Genomic DNA, 21,869 nt, shown 5'->3' with positions numbered 1-21,869 from the left:
AGGCTCATGCCAAGCCAACTTGAACCTAATTGACCTTGATCTTTTCTAGGGTTGGGTTAAACTTGATTGACATTTGGATGCAAGTATATCGAATATTGGAAGCAATTATGAAATTTTGTATTTGATGAAGTTAGCAATTGGGTATAAGAATCATAAGGGAGAGGGATAGGTATGCCACTGGTATACAGTAAGCTAGCGGACATCACCAATGGCGATGGATGAGGAGGGTATCATACAAAACGGATAAGCGGGTCATTTCAGAAGGAGAAGGGAGAGACACAATGGGTGCTGCTGGGCTAGTCCTCAACCTAAGTCTGACTTGGCCTAATCTTGACCAAGGGTCAATATTTTTTTGACCCTAACTCACCCTCAGGGTAAGAAATCTTGGCCTAAGCCCTGTTCAGACTTAGGGTAGGCCAAGGCGGGTTCGGCTGTCAGGGCAAACTTACACCCTTAGGTTTGGGTAGGAGCAACAAATCTGACCACTTGAAGGATTTCTCAGTTTCTTCCCTTTCATTTTCTATTATGGTTTGAGAACTTGGTATCGAGAATGGGATCGGTCAAGGTGATACAAATCTTGATCCATCAATATCGGAAAAAAAATATCCTTGTTTTCAATTAAAAAATATTTCCTGGACTATTTTACCCTTCATCCATAGGATCCACCAATACAGTATCAACCTAGAATCGGGATCGATCAAGGTCGATTCTGATCCGATAGGTCTGATTCGATTGATCTTGATCGATAGGATCCGATTCCTCAAACCATGTTCTCTCTGCTGGACTGTTTAGAAGAGATTGAGCACATATCCTTTCAAGTTTGCTACGTTTGGTAGCCATTCAGTTCCAGAAACAATGTTTCGTCTCAAAAACATAATTTTCAATTTATATATCAAAATGTTATTAAAAAGAAAAAAAATGGTGTTTGACACTAAACGCTTCTAGCGTTTCTAGCGTTTTTTTTTCCCCCCTTTTTGTTATAAAAAAAAATCGAAAAACATCAAATTCACATCAAACGTTTTATTGCGTTATTTGTTCCCATGGAATGGAGAAATGTTTTCCTGGATGATTACTAAACGCAGCGTAAATTTTTGTTGAGATTACTCATCCAGAAGAAGAAATTATCTAAAATGGATTTCCGGTTCTAGAAATCATCTAACAATAGTTTCTGTTTCTCATCCATTCTTCATAATAGTGGTGAACCTTCTTTGAAATTCTGATTCCTAGAATTTACCGATAGTCGTGTGAGTTGATCCCAATCAAATAGTTTCTTCCACCAATACTTCAGTGCAGATTTGAACTTTTAAAACTGATGCTACGCCTTTCTCTGTAGGGTTTTGTGAGCAATCTTCTGGGATTAATGGGTTCTGGCCTTATTGGCCTTTGATCTACAGAACAATCAGAACTCTTGTCAATGGCGACTCAGATCCTACTGAGAGTTAAACTCGCTTTGAAGCTTCCAAAATGCTCTTCCATGGCCATTCGCTCCAAAACAACTTCATCTCAGTATGTGGCATCAAGGGCCAGAGACCCAACCTTCGAGAAATTCATGGCCGACTACAAAAACTTTCTTAAGGTAGTCTCTGTTCAAGATCTTATCCTTGCGAACCCTAAAAACCCAACACTTCCCCTTGATTTCCTTGACAGGCTTTCTCAGAAATTCCATCTCAACCGTGGAGCCCTTCATTTCATCCGTAAATATCCCCACATTTTCACGCTCTTCTATGACACCTCAGAGTCAAAACCATTCTTCAAATTAACTGAAGCTGCAATTGAGATTTCTCGTCAAGAAGCAGCTGCAATTGATGGTTCGAAGCCCGTTGTCATTGATCGATTAGTTCGACTCCTTTCAATGTCTATCTCAAAATCTCTACCCCTTCGAGCAATTTTCAAAGTCTGGAGGGAACTTGGCTTGCCTGATGATTTTGAGGATTCGATAATCTCCCACAACCCTACTCTTTTTTCTCTCTGTGATGCCCATGAACCTAAAACTCATATCTTGGAATTGGTAACTGGAAACCTAAATCCTGGCTTCTCAGCCGCAGTTGAGAACTGGAGGATTTCTGAATCTTGTAAGGAGGATGCTGGGGTTGATACATCTGAAATTCGATTTGCTTTTAAACACGGGTTTCCACCTGGGATGAGATTGAGCAAAGATTTGAAAGCCAAGGTTAAGGATTGGCAAAGGTTGCCATATTTGGGACCTTACGAGGAGATGGGAGTGAAGAGAAAGTCCAAAGCTGGTATGAAGGGCCTGGAGAAGCGGGCTGTTGCAGTTGTTCACGAGTTCTTGAGTTTGACAGTGGGGAAAATGGTGGAGGTGGAGAAGATCAGCCATTTTCGGAATTGGTTTGGGATTGATTTGAATATTAGGGACCTATTTTTGGATCACCCTGGGATCTTTTATTTGTCAACCAAAGGGAAGAGACACACCATTTTCCTGAGAGAGGCTTATGAACAGGGGCGTTTAATTGATCCAAATCCCGTTTATGACGTAAGGAGGAAGCTTTTTGATCTTGTTATTCTGGGACGCCGAGGTCTTCATATGGGTGATTGTCCGCAGCGAGGGAACTTGATGAGGAAAGGGATCTGAGGTTTTGAAGTTCTAGACTCAGATATGTCCACATGAGTAGGGGGAATAAGAATTTTGGATGCCATTAGTATGAAGTTTGTTGTTCAAATGGTAAGAGGGGGGAGGTGCTATTATTTATTTTGACTCCAAGCTGTGTTGAGATTGTTTAATAGAATCAAAGTAGTATTTTACAAGTTAGATTATCAAAGTTTTGGTTGGCTATGTTTTCTGCATGATTTTTGTGTGTTCAAGGTATTTGGAACTCATTTTCGAAGACAAAGTTACCTATCGGAAAGGCGTTTGGCATTTTGCAGATCCCATCGGAATTAAGGATTCTGGAAAAAGGGAGAAAGGCTCTTTAAGGACGAATTGGAGGAGTATAACTCATTGTATAAGGATTAATATCCTGACTTGGCATCTGGAGGTGTATAGGAATAACCACAAGGTGTGCAGGGGTAAGGGTGTATGGGGATAATCATGTGGGGAGACTTTGGTAGCCGAATCTGCTGCCCTATATCAGACATGTTGCTGCCTTGGGACAACTGCACATGACATCATAGCAGCACGACCGAATGGAGGGTGGTTGTAGATCACAAAGTCCGCCAACAAGCAAAGGGCCGACCATGTACAATGGCTAGTGCACCCTTTAGAGTAAGTAATGTGGGTAAGGGCTTATACTGCTCACCTTTGTTTCCTTATGTTCATTCAGTTCCGGTACATACTTTTTCTACAGCATTTGCTTTAGGTAATTCTCTTTTTTAATCCCTTTGGCTTATAGGTTTCAGTTTTGTTTCAATTCCTTAATGCTTGAAAAATTTGTTCTTTCCTTAGAAGGACTAGTAGATTCCTGTATATCATTTTATAAAGCTTTTTAAATCGAAACAGAAAAGGCGCTATTTCTCTTTCCTTGAATGGGAACACACGTATTGCTTTCAGGATTTTAAACCCGAAGAGCAAGATTAGGCATACATGGCCCTTTTAAAATATTGCATGAGATATCTACTGAGTTTTCTGTTTGTCAACAAAATCCTGATTCAAAATTTAGATTTCATGTTTTCTGAAGTTGTGTTTTTCGTTGGTCATCCTGTTTCAAAGCTGTTATACACTATACACTTGTCCTTTATCTACTACACCTGCTACAGGATTGATCAATCACAATTCCTAATTTTCATTGATTGGTGATGAGTTTGTGGGTTCTTAACATATGGCCTTATTAGTCAGACTGGCTAGCAAAGAGATCACAGAGAACTCATTTTCAGTTGGACTCTAGAAAGTGATTATTCACTACCCCAAGTGCAATTCACAGAAACCCTATCTACTTCAATTCTATGGAAATAGTCAGGCTTTCAATAAAGCCTAAATTTTCATGTTTGATGGAGTTGATTTAAGGAATCAGCTGTGCTATTCCTCCCTCCCCTTCTTATTCCTAGTCAAAGAACAGAAACCTGAAACTGCAAAGGGCCCAGATGGAGTTGGGATTTGGTGGTCCTACCTAAGTTCTAGCAGTTGTTTATATCCAAATCCAGTATCTGCATTTTGAATTTCACTTCATTTGCAGATGAGAAGATCATTGTACTTTAAGTTTATCTGATGAAGCTAGTTCTCATTGAACAATGTAAACGTCAACAATGTTATTGAATGCTACACTTGTTATCCTTCCATAAAGTGCCAAAACCCAGTTTCAAGTCCTGTTCTTGCAGGTTTCCTGGAGGGGTGGACTTGAAATGGTCCTAAACTTGGAATTTTTGCACAAAGTAGTTGCTCTCAAGACTCAAACCCCGTCTTACCTTTTCTTTGAGTGGTCATGTATGAAATAGTGGTTCGTTATTTCCACCAATTATTCTTCTCAGTAAGACTTAAAAAGATTTGGTCAGCTTGTATCCAAATTTGATATCCATTCGTCCATGTATTTTTCACTCTATATTCTCAGTTCCTCAAATGATTGCAGAATCAACCTCTTTCTCACAATTTCAAATGGTGCTAGTTTTGATTAATTATAATTTTATTTTATTTTATTTTTTTTCTATAAAATATGAGCAATAATGCACCTACTGTCAGAAGTTTTGATTTTTAATTTGTTCTTTGTTTGAATGGTGTCATCTTGATTGCAGACACACAGCCCACAGGTCGCCTACTGGAGCAAACTGACCCTTTGAGCTCTGCTGGTGACAGTTGACTAAGATTAACCAGTAGGTATTTGTTCATCACTCTCTGCTCTATTACGCTGTCACTCTCTTCTACTCTGATATTATTGTAGGATTTTAGGGATATTAAAGTCTTGCAAAGTCTAGTACCATAGCATTATTACACTTGGGGCTTTATTCTTGTTGAAAGTTTTGACTGCTAGTGTATGATTTTAGTATGGGTGGGAAGATTTTCTCTTTGGGATCATCTGTAAGGAGAAGCCCAAACCACACCCCCTCTGCACCACTACCAAAAAAAAGAAGTAAAAATGTAATGCCAATGAACTAAGACCTAAGTAATTGAAGGTTATTTCAAGCTTGGAGTTCTTCATTATTTTCTTTGAATATATTAAGGAGTGCTTCCATCAGCTAGATTCATTTTCTGGCTAGATTCGTTCCTGGTTATTGAAGTTAATGATTGTGGTGGTTGTGGCTCTGGTGGCAATAAAGTCTGTTCAAAATTTGAACCTTTATATGCACAATTTGATCGCACATGCTCTTTTTTCCAGTATCGTACAGTGTCATCATAATATAATTTAGGGATAATTACATTGGCCTCCTCTGCAGTTTACCCCAATATTAGAACCATTCCTCGTCAAACTGACAATTACACTGTACCCCCTACAGTTGATGATGGTAACACAGAAAATGGAATGACAGTTTTATTCCTATAAAAAGAACCCATCCAAATGGAATATAGCCGTTGGATCCGAGATAGAGATATTGTATGATCTTAACCGTTGATCCTAGGGTTTCATCACTAAGGGAAACGGCATAAGGGCTACAATGGAGCTGCCGCACCTCTCAGGGAAGAAGCAAACTCACTTTGGGAAACAGCCTAAGGGCTGCAATGGAGCTGCCATACCTCTCTCAGGGAAGCCATTGCAGCTGCACCTCTCTTGGGGAAGAAGCAAACCCACTATGGGAAACGACCTAAGGGCTGCAATGGAGCTGCTGCACCTCTCTCAATGAAGCCATTGCAGCCGCACCTCTCTTGGGGAAGAAGCAAATCAGGGCAGCAATCTTTCAAAGGTTTCAGGTCTGTAAATCTGAAAAAGAGATTACATTACAAGGAATAATGAAGAAAAGGGAAAGCAGCAAAAATTTCTTTGAACATGTAATGTAAGATTGGTTCACAGGTGATCCAATCCTAGGTAGGATCTTTAGTAAATTCAATAAAAATAAGATAGTATGATAGATAGTATGAACAAAACAAAAATAAGAGAATGGGGTAGGGGAATAGGTTGGGTCGAGCATCTCACTCTTCCCTAAGGCATCTCACCTAAGCCTGCACTGCATCTCACAGTTTTCCAGTACAAAACTTTTTTTTTTTCATTCAATCAAATTTGTGTTCAATGTTGTAGCCCCTTATAGACTTATATAGAAGGCTCAAAACTGACTCAAAACAGTACTATAAACTAAACTAATGAATTAAATCCCGTTTTTCTACTTTCTACCCATATTTTAAGCCTATTAAAGTGGCTCATTACAAAGAAAACACATGGGATCAAAGACCCAACGCATACATAACCCAATCCAAGGCTTAGTTCCGATAAAGTAAAGCCCATTAAGTGACTTATCTGCATCAATCCTCTACCACTTAAAAAAAAACTCAACCTCGAGTTTTGAACATGAGAACGACCACCTTGATGTGATGAAGGTTATGCAGTTTATAGTAAAATTCAGGCAATTCTTTGAAGACATGAATGTAGTCTAAAATGTGTGGAGCTCGATCTTCTAGATGCTTCAATGGGATGATGAACTCCACCTGTGTAACCTCAACATCGTTGGATGTATCCATAGGGTCATCGTATGTACCTTCAACCTCTTCAAACTTCAATGCAATATAAGGCTCTGTTGGTTCATCTACCTGGTGGTTCTCAATCGGTTCCGTTGATGGTTCAAACACAACTTCATTCTTGAACCCCTTAGAATCTTCCTCTTGACTGTTCACAATCATCACAGTTGTTGTAGTGTCAAGTTCCTTAGTCTCAGCCTCATTGTCCACGTGGCAACCTTGTTGCTTTCAAATTCTTCCACATGAGTCTCGTTGATGGGAACATCAATGACTAGCTCTTCCTTGACAATAGGAATTGCTGGAATTTCAACACTAATCTCAACTTTTGACTTTAGTTCATTGGTTGGAGGAGTCCTCCCATGTTGCTCCTTTTCAATTTGTTGCAACATAGTGGCCACGTGGTCTAACAATTCCTTCATGCGCTTGTCACCTGTGGGTGGCTTTTGGGGTGTAATTGGAGAGAAGTACATACTTCGTTCACGTTTAGATAAGTATATGCCCGCCAACTCATATTCCATCTCCTCCCAAGTTCTAGGCTCCCAGCCTTGGGCTTGAAGTTGTTTTTCACGGATTCTTCATTTGATTCGAGCACAATCACTCATTTGGGAGCAAGCATATTGAAGTCGTCGTGTCTCTGTCAGGTTGTAGTAATTAAAGTATACATTCAATTCCTTTACCCAGTCAAGGAACATGTATGAAGTAATTTTCTCTGAAAATCACTCGGCATCATCGGTTAGATTGGCTCTGATACCACTTAATGTAGAAATAGATTGCACAAGGCAACTACTCCCAATGTATTACAGCCCCAAACCAGATCAGATATAATTCTCTAATTAGCCTTGACAAATTACAGCAGAAGTATTACAAGAAAAGGACCTCAATGAATACTTATAATAATCGAGAACAATTCAGTAGCAAGAACCAGCAACCAAGAACCAAACCCTAGGAAGATATAAGCCTGCGACTAGGGTTAACAGAGGATACCTGCGGCTGGAGTTGAGATGCTCAGATGGGACCCAAACTAGGGTCGATTGTAGGCCCTAGGGTGTAGAGTAGAACCGTTAAAGATATCTGAATTCTGTCGGCTGAGTTGAGAGATCTGGACTTTCTTGATTTCTGACTTTTGGAGAGAGAAATTGGGGAATCTTCAAGAACCGCAGCAGATGACTTCAGTAGGCCTCCAAGTGTGGTTCGAGTGGTCCACTTGGAAGGTAGATCAAAACCCTAAAAGGGCTTGCTGATCAGATCTCAGAATTGGGATATATGGGAGATCGATTGTCTTCAAGAACTTGGACTTCTTGCTGGTTGATTCTGGCCTTTAAGAACCTTAAAAGATCTGAACACTCATTGATCGATTCTCACAGTTAACAATGACTAATAACAGAAATATAAAGTAAGGAAAGAAAAAGGTAATCAAGAGAGACGTGGGTGGGATTGGCTATCTCGGCCCGGGCATCTCACCCGCAGCTATCTCGGCTGTTTAGAAGCAATTAACTGCAACAATCTTTGTTTATTCAATTCTGATTTTCTGTCTACAACACTCCCTCCGTTAAATAGAGGGCTGAAGTTACAATAGTAGCAATTAGACTCAAATTAGGAGTTGTACTCCTATTAGGAAGTAACAGTAGAAACTCAGACAAATTAGGAAACTAAATAGCTACTAACTAATAGCCCTTAGGCTGGCTTATGGGCCTTATTAACATAACTCGATGGGCCCATCTATGTTAGCTGATGGGCCCTTATTAACTAAGGAATAACTTAACCACTTAAGTGGTTTGATGGCTTACTTGGGCTGGGCTTTCCTCCTGTGAAAGCTCAGCCCATAATGTGGATCTACATCAACATGTCTCCAACCTCAACCAAGGATGAACCGACAGTGCATTAAACCTGAAATTAGCAAACAGACATGAAGAACCCAGGATTTTTTTTTTTTTTAAATCCCAATTTCTATATCAAATTCAAGACAGAAAATGGAAGTCCTTCCATTTCTCTTGTTCTTCAGCCAATAGCTATTGCAAGCATAAGAAGCATGGGCGACAACTGCGTTGGGGTTGTAATAGCTTCCGGTTTAATCTCCTCACAATCCACACCGCTCTCCCTACAAGAATAATCCTTAGCCTCCTCTAAAGTAGCTGCAGGAACATTAGGCTTCAAAAACACCAAAGCCCTGCACCTCCCCTGTTTCCGGCGATGGGGGCTGCTCCCATGTCCACCGCACTACATGGGGGCAATGAGATTGAATCAGGTGGGTTTGAGGGGATGACCAAAGGAGAGTCCTTTGGAGCAAAAGAGTACTTCCAAGGTTGAGGTGCGATCCCTGTTAACATGGGGACATTGATGGTCACCGGAGGCTTTGTCGTCGGTGGATGGGTTGTTCGTCTGCGGTGGATGGGAAGAAAAGGTAGAATTTTGAATTTAGGTTGAAAGCGTAGAATAGATAGTTCAGGTACTTGAAAGTGTATTTTTGTCTTTAAAAAAAAAAAAAATCTACCACGTGATGTCACTAGTTAACATTTTATGACTAACAGAGTCGGTACACCGTCAACTGTAGGGGGTACAGTTTAATTGTCAGTTTGACGAGGGATGGTTCTAATATTAAAGTAAACTGCGGGGGAGGCCACTGTAAATATCCCTATAATTTACTAGGGAAATATATAAGGATGATGAGAGAAGACTTGAAAATTAGGAGGTGTCAAAGAATAAAGTACAACTAAATGGAGCCTCTTTTGTAAGGGTTTAGCATGTCATAAGCCTTTGGCTTTGGACATCCTTTAGAACAAGGGCTGGCACCTAGCACATTGATGCTATTTCTGCTTGTGTCAGGAGTAATCGGCAGCTCATCTGTTTCTGTCATGAGAGCTTGCTTTCAAACTGTAGCTATGATTCTTAGTCTGTTTGGTGTTCACATGTCTTAACCTGGAAATGTGGTAAATATACTCAGTGGCCAAGGGTGAAGGCATCAGTTCTATGGAATATATTGGTGTATACAGTGATTTAGGCCTTATAGGAGAGAAACCAAATATTTTTGAAGACAATCCTAGAGTTTTCTCAAGATTCTGTGTAGATATTGCCAAGTTTAGTTTTTTTTTTTGGGTTGATGTAGGAGTAGGTATCTCTTCTTTTAAATTTTGGGATTGTGCTTCTATCCTAATATGCCTTACAGGCTTGGGTTTGGTTATAAGTTAGTTTCGTTCTTTTTGGGTCTTTTGCAGATAGATACACGTGACGTGAATAGTTCCTTAGTAGTTTCCAATTTGGGTTGTCTATGTTAAAGAATTCTAGGAATTCCCAATTTCAGTTTTTACTAATTTCTATTCTTGAGTCTAATAGCTGATAGAGTATGGGCTACAAGTCTAGGGGTGCTCATGGGAAGCATCGGATGGTTGAAAATACACGAAAGATATATTTGTATCTGAAATCTCAGTCACGGAAAAGTTTAGGGTTTTTCAGGTAAAATGACCAAATTTCCCATGTTTAGTCCCAAACTTTGTAAACTATTGTATTTTATCATTATGGACCATGTCTTAAAAAATGGTGCAGAAACGTCCAAACTGATTAGCCCATGCAATGTGGCTTATAAAAGGTCATTGCAAAAATCATATTTAAGGTAATAAATTTTGGCCATACCTAGATAGAATTATTTCTCTTTCCAATGGAACTTTTGTCAAGGGCCAATAGATTTCTGATAATATAATTGTCTCATATGAAATCATGCATGTCCTTAATAGGAAACCAGGGACTTTTGGCCATCAAGATCAACTTGTCCAAAGGTCATGATGAAGTTGAATGTAGTTTTTTGAGAGTTATCATTGAAGCTATATGTTTCTCAGACCACTGGTGTGATTTAGTGTGCATTTGGACTTTGTCTTGCACCTTCTCAATCAAACTGGAGGGCAGTTGCTTTGATTTTATTGAGTCTAGGGCTATGACAGGGCTGCCTATGAGTCTTTACTTGTTTATTATTACAATGGAATGTCTATCTCGCCTATTCTCATCTTCTAAGGATGTAAACTTGTTTCAGCACGGAGGTTAAATCACCTGTTTTTTTTTTTCCCTTTAAATTTTTAAGTGGTTTCTAGATGGAAAATCAACCTCTCCAAATGTGGGGTCCAATTTAGCAAGAATTGCTCCAGGGGACTCAAAAGGGCAACTAAACAATTTGTTGGGAATCTAACCCCTGTTTGGTTAGGCCAACTATTTGGGGCTTCACCTTTTCCTTATCAATGACATCTATGCTTTTTGTTCTCAAAAATTAGAAATTCTTTGGCACTTGCTTTTCCCATGTGAAATCCCCAGGAGAATTTGCGTACCATGTCCAATAAGTTTGTGGGTTGATGAAATGTACAGTTCTTCATTCAAAGACTTCCTTTGGCTGTGTTTGGTTATAAGGGATATTTAAGGGGAAGGGAAGTAAAATTTTCATACTCAAAAAAGAAATATGATCATTACCCCATGTGATCCCATGTAATTGTATAAAGTACTTCGTTTTTTAACCATATTTAGTAATGATATATTTTACATGTAATTTTTATTTTACATATTATAGCAAGGGATTTTGAATGCAAAGTAAAGTGAAATTTGATAGCCAAATATCGAATAATTTGAAATTAGTGATATAGTTACATGGGGTAATGTTTACAAACATTTTTCTTTTAAGTATGAAAATTTCACTTCCCTTCCCTTTAATTCCTTTTCCAACCAAACGGAGCCTATGTGATACACCTGACTGCTTCTGATAGAGTAAAGTTGAAGAGTGTTTTGGGCATCACTTTTTTACTTTGTTTGGCTGGCATGAAACAAATGCATGTTTCAACATGGTGAATGATGATTAATCGAATCCTAATCGTATTATGACCAACATTTGGCATTAGATAATGAATTAATATTGTTCCTTCCCATTCAACAACCCTAGTCGTCAGATTGATCACCTACAATCTCAACAGCTGCGTCACTGCTTCTGGGAAGGAATCACCAATGTTTGCCAGTGGAAGCAAAGCACATCGTGATATGGCGCAATGCTGAAGAGATTGATTGATTGGCTCCGCAATCAGCATGATTTGTCAGGTTGGTCATAGGATCTTTATCCCATTCTCTCTGATGTTTTTGTTTCTGTCAGTATTTTTGAATCTCTGAAATTCGTTAAGGTGTCAAGAAGCCACACTATGCAGGCCCATTGTTTGGGGGCTAAAGCTACATGAACAGACCAAAAACCATATCTTGACATACTCTGATATTTGTAATTTAGACCTCCTTTGGTATTATTTTTCTTTTTGATCTTACCTATTTAACAAAAACCATTAATGAAAACCATTTTTTATCAAGACATAAAAACCACTTGGTAAACATTAGACTATTATAAAACTCTATGGGATCTAACTTGTATATTGTGTGTGGGTAGAGCATCACGCTCTGATACCGCCGTTGTCACACCCCGTTCCACATAGAATCGGATCAGTGACCGAGTTAACCCCTATTAACCCAAAACCTGCCAGGTTCACATGATGCAGTAATTACAGCACAACATACACACACTAAGTCAAATAAAATTTATATTTCAGCGAAAGTCTTATCTGTACATATCTGTAAATACTCCAATACTCTTGATGCCCAAATTGTATTACATAATAAAATACATGTGGGCCCGTAGGCGTGATATATATACACAAGAAACACAATTTAAGCATTTAGAATACAATAGGGGTAACATCTCCAAAATAATAAAAAAGAATCCCTATATGGTATCAATGTTGCTGACCCGTAACACGGCTATTGCACAGGCACTCGACCCCATGCCCAAGATCTTCAGGGACCCATCAGTCCTCAATTGAAAACTCCACGATGGGTCCCAGCTCTAGCTCCTCAGTCGGATATCCTACAAGATCAGCTAAAATGGTGTGCACAAGTGGGATGAACTTACTAGCACAGTAAGTGAAAAGAAAGACCACACAAGTATGCGTAATACAAATGAACTTATATACTTGCAGTTCATTTTATTATCTTAATCCTCTTAGACAACAATTCTAAGTCATAGGTAATGTGTTACTTGTAACCACGGTGCATGTATGCCTGGGTCTGAGTCGCAAACCCCATCCTGTAATATGCCCGTAGGGTTACCGAAGATGGCCAGCTATTGGTACCAAAAAGTAAAATGGGCCTTGCCCCACATTAATTTAAAAGCAATATGATTGTTCCTCTGTTATATCACTGAAATTGCTGACAGGATATACCTAACACCTAAACCCCTGCTGGCAAGGGTCGTAGCACAGGGATGTGTCAATTCTAACCGCATGCCCCTATGTGAGATAGTATGACTTGTATAGTGCCACCACGTCCCATACTATGGGCCACTAATGCATTCATGTCCAAGCTGACTACGACATCTAGTCTAACAAGCATCAAAACCAATGGTTATATTCACCCATCTCACATCACGGAACAAGAGCATGCATTTAACAATGAAAGATATAAACATGTTAAATCATAATTGATATTTATAATGCACACGTCAATGCATGCCATGGCATTCATGGATGACAAGTCTATATAATAATAAATGATGACATGACTAGTCTACAACCAGAATGACATGATGCAATGTCCTCTTCCCACTTACCTATTTGTGTATGATGATTACCCTTGGTACGAGGTAGATCTAGTGTGCAACAATGCGAGTTCTAGTGCGCAACAATGCGAGTTCTAGTGCAACCTATCATAAAAGAGTTATGTTTAGTATACCTCCACTTTAAGGTCATAAGCAGTGAGATTTGATGATTCCAATGTGTTTAGAATCTCAAGAGTAGGTTACCTAACAAATTCGGATTTAATCAGAATCCGAGAAGTCGGATTGGTAGGTCGAACGGAGGGCAAGGCACCCACCAGTCCTTGCTCTCCAGTTGATCCAGGAACACTGCTTGAATTGGCGGACCATGATCAACAGGTAAGGTACCCACCAGTTCTTACTTGTCTGTCGAACCAGGAACCCTGCCTGGACCGACAAACCAAGATCTGTGGGCAAGGCACCCACCAGTCCTTGCTTGCCTGTTAGACAAGCAGCCCAATTTAGACTGGCAGGCGCTGGATTAGTGGGTCCCATCCATTTTCAGGCATCCACCACACGTGACCAACGTTTTGCATCTCTCTCTCTCATTCTTCATCCCACCTTAGGGAAACCATCAAGGGTCAATTCGACCTCATTTTCCACAAATCTAATGCTCCAAATCATGATTCCAACCTAGATCTAAGGGCAATCTAAGGTCTTCAGCATGGATCTTGCCTCTTTGCTGAAGAACACCTCAAACCCTTAAATCCTTCATTTTAGCTCAAGAGATCAACAAAAGCTTCACAAATCTTGCAAGTCTTCCTCTAAATCCTTCATAAACAATATATAGAACCTCTATTAAACTTTAGATTCTTATTTTCAAAAGATAGTTGCAAGATCTAAAGGATTTCTACCCAAATCGAAGGGTTTCACCTTGGGTTTCATAAAGGTTTAAGGAATATGGACTTTACTCACTTAAAATCATAGATCTCGAGATAAGGATCGCAAATCAGGCACCAAATTCAAGAGATCTGACCCCGACGACACGTAATAATCGTCTCCTTCCTTCTTCTCTTTCTCTCTCTTCTTTACTTTTCTCAACTACCGTGTAAAACAATAAATGAGGTGAAAGGGAGGTAATAAATACTATTTATAGTGGGGTAAAAATATCTAGTGACCAGATTGGTAGGTCACACTGGTGGGTTGACCCACTTATGACCACCCACCAGTCGGCCAGAACTTAGCCTAAACATTGGGAATTTCGATGGGGCTCAGCCCCAACATGTATTTCACTCCCAATAATTGATTAATATTCGTACTTGATATAAAATACAACTACGTACCTTTATTACGTGTACATGATCTCGTGATATGTGCAAGTGCACTGCTTGGGTACGCGGACTTCACTAGGCACTGACTCCAACTCATTTAGCCAACCCGAGTTGAGAGTCACCCTTGCCACCATGCTCCAGAAGGTACTCGAATTGGCTCGCTCGGGTTCAGGTACTGTAAGACCAAACTGAACCAATCGAAGAATTAGGCCGGGTTTAGAAAGTAAGGTATCACAGGACAGTAGGCTATCAAGGCACATCACTGCCTTGGCCACCGAAAACAAGGCCACCAGAAACACCTGGGTGGAATCCAATGACCTCAATCTGGTAGCCCTTGTGGTGCTAAAATGGCTTCGATGCCCATGGGCCCCACTACCTGCATCGTGGCCAGCTCCAGCTAACCTCCCACACTACCTTATACCCTTCCCCATGACTTGTACACCTTATGAGTCTAAGGAGGTGGACCCGCACGTCCCGAACAATGATGTAATCTACTTAAGTTCTGGACAAGTGCCCAACCAAACGGATCCTAAGTTCCTTACAATAAATAAGAGAAGTGAGTTCATTTCTTACTTCTCACTTGTCCAAAATGTGGGAGAGGGAAAAAAGAGAGGAGAAAGGAAGAAGGAGAAGAAGAAGAAGGTAGGTGCTACCTTCCTGGCTTCGCATTTGGTTGTTGGTTGTTGCAAGAGGTAGGTACTACCTTCCCCAAAACCCCATTCCTTTCATTTTTGAGTATTTACCTTTGAGTAAGGTAGGAAATCATTGGGTTGGAGGGGTGAACCTCAACCCTGACACTTCTGGTTGGTTCGGTCAGTGTGCATCACATTCCCTTGTGTGTTTATCAAGCTCAAACCAAGCCACTTAAGCTCTGACAACATTTTTGACCAAATAGAGAGCTAGGGTTTTAATAGTTTGGTTGTCGTATCTCCTAAATGGCTCAGTAGAAATTTGATTTTTTTGGCTTAAATGAGAGATGGGAAGACCCCCTACAACTTCCATGGAACAAATCCCAATGATCGGGCCTGAGCCGGTAAATCCCCAAAATGGTGGCACATTTCTAGGTTTACCACCGAAAATAGCCACAGAAAACACATAGGGTGTTATATGTGTTTCCGATGGCATATTTCTGGTGAACCTAGAGCTCTTAATGAGCTTGTGCAAAGCCCACTGGAAACAACAAACCTGTTTCTGGTGACTCAAGTCCTTGTTTCCAGTGAACAGTTCTGGACTGTCAAAATGAACTATTCCCATGTCTTCTTTGGCAGACCTTGTGGTCCCCCTCTGGTGTTTCTGACACTCATTGACACCCGTTTACCCTTGTACCTAAGACAGAAACAAGCATAGAACGGTGAGGCCTAACGTGAGTTGATATCAGGTTGACAACTTGGAATCTCACCTGTCCAACCTATAACCGAGGTGAGTGGTGGTTGAATTTAATTTTTGGAGTGTTTAACATTTTATAATTGTATACATGATGTAGAAATCCTGTGTAAATATTTAATTGCTTAAATGATTTATGTGAATTGCATAACATCTATGATATATTAGAATTGTATTAAATATGTGAAATTGGAATTTGGATAATTGTATCATGCATTGGGTGTGCATTAAAGTTAGATATAATTGTGGATGTACTTTGTGGTCGATGGTAATTCCGATATCGTGTACTCCACAGCTATACTTGGATATGGGTGCGCTTTGTGGCCGATGGTAATCCTGGTATCATGTATCCCATACTTAATTGCTTGTAAGCTAGATAGGCTTGGACATGGGTGCAATGTGACCAATGGTTAATTTTGGTATCGTATTCCATATAACATGTATCATTATGCAAGGCATGTAGTATATTGTGGTTAGGTTATATTCCCTATGCTATGTCCCCTTGCCAATAGGGGTAAGGTGTTGGATAACCCAATTGTGATATGCTTGATGAACCCTTCCAGAATCCCACTTCCGCGGTACAATATGATTGTCGCTGGAGGTGAAAACTAGTCCGACAGAGCTGATGGGAATTCCAATGCTGTGAGTACCAGGAGGGGTTTTGTTGGGTGACTGATGGTTGCATTTTGGGATCGACAAGCTCTTAATCATGACTAGGGTTTGTATCGTTGGGTGACTAATGTGCGAGTTCCGGGACCAATGATACAACCTAACATGTCGTAGTAGCATGAACCCAACTTAGTTGTATGTAAACTATTTTAATATAAAATGAATTGCATCATTTGCATCATGGACTATATGTTTAGTGTTGCATTCATTCGTATCATGGATTATGTGTATGTGCTTGCATGAACCCCCACCCCTCATTGAGCTAGTTGGAGCTCATCCCACGTATATGTTGCTTTTTAGATGACGATGCATGTGCGGTAGTGCCGATGGGTAGTGATGTTTCTTCCTCAATGCCCAAGTACAGAGCTGGTGACTGGTGGACACTAAAGGTTGAGGAGCATGACCTTGACTATGTCTATGACACATGTGCGTACCCAGCACCATGAGTCGGGTGGTCATCTACTATTATTTTGATATCATATTATTGAGTGGTATTCTTTTGGAATTATTATATGTACATCATGAACGGATGTGAACGGAATAACTCTTGTGATGTAATACTAACATTAGATATTATCCCCGCTAATTTTATGATTCCGCTATATTATAGTCTGATTCCGCTGCAATTATTTATTTTATTCGGTGTGTGATTGTGATGGTTAAGGTACTACTATCAGAGATCATGATAGAGATGTAAGACGGGTAAGCATCTTACTCACACCGCTATCCTAGTACTGGGAGCAAGGTGTGACAAAACTCAAGGTAGAGAAAATTTGAGTAAAGAGATATTAGTGGTTAGACAGACCTAGCAATAGTGGAATTGTGATGAGAGTTTCAAGAGCTAAGGGGAGGGCTTCCTTTTCTTTTTCGCATGGCAAGTTAGAGGATGAAGATGGATGGCAGAGGAGTAGAAGGAGAGAGAAAAGAACATTGAGAAGCCATTAATCGAGGCGTAAGTGCCGCAGAGCCTTGGAAATTCACATCCCATGAGAACTGATATGGTGAAGCTCCTGGGCATCATGGTTGTCTTCTACATTGGGGATTATGGTGGCAGCGAAAGCGAAACCACCGACCCTTCCAGAACGATGGTCGAAATAATCAGAGTCATCGGGAGTCGGGAGTCAAGAGTTGGGACTCGAGATTTGGGAGTCGGGAAATGAAAGATAAAAAGAGAACATGGAATTGATTTTTTTTCCCATTCCAGAACGAGGTCCGTTCTTGACCTAATTCTAGAAATATAGAATGAGAATGTGTACCGAACAACATTCCTGTCATTCCAGAACGCATTCTAGACCCAGAATGGGTTCTAAGAATGCATACCAAACACATCCTAGATGTGTGGAGAGAACTACATAAAAAGTTTTAACAATGGTTTTCCCCCTTAAGGAGGCTACATCAATCCTTGGGTTTAAATACATATTAGTTGCGTATATGGAAATTACAAGAAAGAGAAAAATAAAATAATAACGTGATAAAAGAATCTTGTAACAGTGTTTAAGATGGTATGCTAAAATAATTCTCTATTTATACCTCCATCAATTTCACCCATTCAGCAGGTCTATATCTCTCTTTATTTGATCTCTCTCTCTCTGTACAACTCACACTTTTAACAGACCTGCATCCTTTCAGGTGTACCAACCCCTCCAGCACACATATAAAATGCCTTCCAACTGTTCGATGTGTGCTAGAAGGACTATCGCACTTGAGAGGATCTTGTTCCCACTTCTCATGCCCTTCAATAAGATTGCCTCACAGCACAAGCTACGGCTTGTGCCCAGTGCCTCAACTTTGTCTTTACTTGTTCAGGATTATCTCCTGCAGAATTTTTTTTAAGTTTAGTCACTTTGTACAAATAACTATTTATAGAGAGTTGTACTAACAAGGCCAAGGATAAGAATTTCGATCTTGAGAAAAGTTTCAACCCAGCTTGCATGAAATCGAGATAAGGATTGAAATGGTTGAAATCAGGTGTTTTTGGGGTCAAAATTCAACATGTTATGGGCTGGTTAAAGCTGGTCGAAACTCAAAATTGGCATTTTTTAGTTGAAATTGATCAAAACTACCGAAATGTGCTAAATATCATCGAAGCAAATTGAAACTGGTCAAAGCCAATAACAAATTGAATTTGACTTTGTGCTTTGTCTCAACTGAGGTCAAAATTAGGAAATTTCGATAGCTTCAACTGAGATTTAGAACTATGAATGAGACTGCCTTGATTTCTAACCACTTTATGAGCATGTTAAGGTAATTGCAATAAGGTTAGATGGAACTATGGATCAATGTTAAGGTCTGAGACGTTCAAAAAGAAAATGACCTGCTTAAAGTTAATCTCTTGTTAAAGAGAAACTGATTCAAATCCGAAGGTAAACATAACTCTGACTTGAACATACGAAGCATTATCATCAAAATCATATGCCAAACCATGCAAGCCCACTAGGCAAAAATAATGTTGTTGTTTTATTTGATTTTATTTGATTTTTTTTGTGCCAAGCTGGACACACCACTTTGGTAGGCAGTCTGAAGGGGGATCAGGTGCCTTAGGGAGGGAAGGAAGGGGGTGCCTCAGCTGGGCACCAAATAGTGTGGGAGGGGACTTGAACTCGAGTACAAGCATGGACCATGGTTAGTTTGGATTGCAGATCATTCATATGTGGCATTATCATCTCAATCATATGCCCAACTATGCAAATTTACTAATTAGAAATAATTTTTTTTACTTTTAGTGCCTAGGTGGGCCATCACTATGGTGGCCCCTTGGGGCCTTAAGGGAGGGAGAGTGAAGGCGGTGCTGCCTCCAGATCCTCTCCGACCATTGCACCAGGGTAGTGAGCATCTGGTGGCTACGAACCCCTTGGGCTGTCTCTATTCACTTCACAGATGCAGTGACCGTAGAGGATACCAACTTGGCGATGCCTCGATTAGGAACCAAATAGTGTGGGAGGGGACTCGAACTCGAGTACAAGCATGCATCACCGTCTTTTCTGGTCCAATCAATCTCTTGCATCTCTAGGCATTTGATGGGAAAATATTTTGAACTCTAATAGCCCAGCCCCAGCATAAAATAGAGAGAGAGAGAGAGGCAGGCCTACCTGGATTGCGGATCTTCCAAGAATCAGATTCGCTCCTTGGGCTCCCAAAAGATGAAGTGGGGCTTCTAGCAGAACCCCTTGGAGTAGACACAGGGCTAGGCGAATTACCCGTGTGTTTATGACCGGTAGTGTCCAAGGACGAGCAAGAAGAAGAAGAGAACTGCCTGGTAACAGCAAAATACAAATCAAGAGCAGGCAATGTATTACAGAGGCTCTGCCCATCTTCCTCATTGAACCCAAATCCAAGTTCAATAGACCCCTTAAGCTCACAAAGATCCTCATCTGTCAACCCAATAAAGCCGGCATCCGATTCCTCAAACCCATTTCTCCGCCGGAGTGTCTTGCGGCGCCTCTCCCAAGCCTTATCGCGTGGCGTCATGCACATTGAAAGCTGCTTTGAAAGCCTCTTCTTGTTCTTCCACATTGGCCCTACAAGCTCTAGCTTCTTTAGCTCATCCATCTCTTCATCCATCTCTTCTACCTCTGAAGATGATGATAATTTGAGATTTTCTTGCTCCTCTCCCATTATTTTTTATTGAAACCTGAGGGGAGAGGATCAGAGAGGATGAAGGAGCAACTCCTTCGTCTTCTTCTGGGGTTTAGCAGCCAAGCCCACCTTGGTCGGCAGGGCTGCTCGAAAGCTTTAATGGAGGCAAAGGAATAAGTATTATTTGAGGGAAGATGGGGTTGGGGCCTGGGAGCTTTTAAGAGTCCAGTCGTTTTTAACTAACTTGCAACCTCATTTGATCTATATTCACAGTTTCAGCTTTCCATTCCCGACTGGTTTTGCGGAATTTTGCCGAACACTTAGGGGACTATGTGTGCGATCTCCTATTCTGTTTACAACATGGATTAACATACCGGAATCAGTGCATGTCGGGATCGGGACAAGGCCAATACCCATCTGGATCGGTCTGTGTCGGACAGAAATATCGCTGGCTGTCGTTAAAAATCCAGTTTTTTTTTTTTTCATACCGATCCAGTGATATGGTATCGGTTAAGAATCATGATCGGATAGAGTCGATACCAATCAGATCCTATTTGTCAAACCATGATTTATAATCCTTTTTGTTTATGTTAGTATAATTGTCCACAAGGTTTTAAAACTCAGAATTGATCTTGGGATCGGTGTCATTCAAGATTAGACAGATTTACTCTTGTTTTAAAAAAAAAAAAAAAAAAAAAAAAAAAATTCATATTTTAGATTTTTTTACTCTTAGATCGTACCGATCAAATGATCGATCCGATCCAATTTTTTAAACCATGATTGTCAATGATCTTCATTTTCTTCTTAGATCTGAAATCGTTAATAAGTGTATGGATGTGGGTATTCCGTTAATTCGACTTGTATCAATTTTAATGTTCCGTGTCAATTGTATGATACACAATGTATGGGATCTGGTTGTTTTTTCGATTTTAATTTGAAATTGTTCATGATTAAGGATGGGACTGACACTTTTTTCATAAAGCCATTACATTATGTGTTTCTAAGAACGGTGATTTCATAACCCAAATGGTAATGCACATAGTGTACATGTTGAATCGACTCATGAAAGAGTTTTCATGTTATATATTATCAGTTGATTTAGAATGAAAATTTCGTTAATAGTGTACGTTTAGACCCTTGACTTAAGGGGTTTTAATTGATGCAATCACGCATTGTGAATTTTGACACGTCAACGATTGATGCCACCCTATTTATATTTCTCTGTATCGGTTCGTAGTGTTCAACTGATATCAAAAGAGATACTCAAAATAAACTCCACTGTCCTATGAGCAAGGATTTAAAGGACAGTATTGGTATCAACAGATACCAATCCAGATTAGATTGGTTCGGTGGGTATCGGTCGATTTTGCCCCTGCATTTTTTTTTTTTTTAAAAAAACTATTTTTTTACTATTTTACCCCTAAACTAATACGGATAATCAATCCAGATCAATCAGAAATTGAGGATTAGTCTCAGTCAATATCGATTCGATACAACCGATCTTAGACCGATAATTGAAACCATGCCTATGAGAATATAGATTTATTTTGTTAAACATTTTTTGAAATAATTTTAGGTGGTGACTCCTCATCATGCTTTCCGTTATTCTAGCAACAAGTAGTGGAGGGAAAGAAAGAAACAACCCAATGAGGTGTGTACCTATAGTACCTATACTGATGGGTTCCACGAGAAGCGGCACCTTGTGGGCCATGGAGGGATGATGGAAGGTGGGGAGGAGGATCCATAGGACACTTTCTATGTCATACTGTTTGTGTAACTAACTTTTTTTTTTTTTTTTTTTTTTTTTTTTTTTTTTTTT

The 21,869-nt window shown here is 40.0% G+C and overlaps 2 protein-coding genes across 9 annotated transcripts; one reads left to right on the top strand and one right to left on the bottom strand.

Annotated features, from left to right (window-relative positions):
- Window positions 1-1,036: 1,036 nt before the first annotated feature.
- Window positions 1,037-17,060, top strand: LOC122065607 (protein ROOT PRIMORDIUM DEFECTIVE 1-like). 8 transcript variants are annotated; one of them, XR_006136048.1, is made up of 4 exons: window positions 1,037-3,223; window positions 4,684-4,765; window positions 11,497-11,617; window positions 16,775-17,060. XR_006136048.1 is itself a non-coding variant. In XM_042629427.1 (2 exons), the coding sequence occupies exon 2, from the start codon at window positions 1,415-1,417 to the stop codon at window positions 2,591-2,593; it is 1,179 nt and encodes a 392-aa protein (XP_042485361.1). In that variant the 5' UTR covers window positions 1,037-1,244; window positions 1,334-1,414; the 3' UTR covers window positions 2,594-2,780. The 8 variants fall into 8 exon arrangements, 1 of the variants encoding a protein (XP_042485361.1); XR_006136052.1 differs by lacking the exon at window positions 16,775-17,060 and having other exon boundaries at window positions 1,037-2,683; window positions 2,887-3,223; window positions 11,497-11,870; XR_006136050.1 differs by lacking the exon at window positions 16,775-17,060 and having other exon boundaries at window positions 1,037-2,683; window positions 2,825-3,223; window positions 11,497-11,870.
- Window positions 17,061-18,118: 1,058 nt separating this feature from the next.
- LOC122065608 lies at window positions 18,119-20,385 on the bottom strand. The gene is made up of 2 exons (XM_042629428.1): window positions 19,564-20,385; window positions 18,119-18,289 (listed from the first exon to the last, which is right to left on the bottom strand). The coding sequence occupies exons 1-2, from the start codon at window positions 20,087-20,089 to the stop codon at window positions 18,210-18,212; spliced, it is 606 nt and encodes a 201-aa protein (XP_042485362.1). The 5' UTR covers window positions 20,090-20,385; the 3' UTR covers window positions 18,119-18,209.
- Window positions 20,386-21,869: the final 1,484 nt, after the last annotated feature.

This window comes from Macadamia integrifolia, unplaced genomic scaffold (genome assembly GCF_013358625.1).
Source record: "Macadamia integrifolia cultivar HAES 741 unplaced genomic scaffold, SCU_Mint_v3 scaffold2064, whole genome shotgun sequence".
Taxonomy (NCBI): domain Eukaryota; kingdom Viridiplantae; phylum Streptophyta; class Magnoliopsida; order Proteales; family Proteaceae; genus Macadamia; species Macadamia integrifolia.
Note: the sequence above shows the minus strand (reverse complement) of the source record. Positions and strands in the feature narration are given on the sequence as shown.

What these genes read in the sequence shown, in the direction of transcription:
- LOC122065607 (XM_042629427.1), top strand. Translation starts at nt 1,415, where the DNA reads ATGGCGACTCAGATCCTACTGAGAGTTAAACTCGCTTTGAAGCTTCCA.
- LOC122065608 (XM_042629428.1), bottom strand. Translation starts at nt 20,089, where the DNA reads ATGGGAGAGGAGCAAGAAAATCTCAAATTATCATCATCTTCAGAGGTA. An exon ending in TTGGAAGATCCGCAATCCAG is followed by an intron (nt 18,290 to 19,563) that starts GTAGGCCTGCCT and finishes AAAATTCTGCAG; the next exon opens with GAGATAATCCTGAACAAGTA.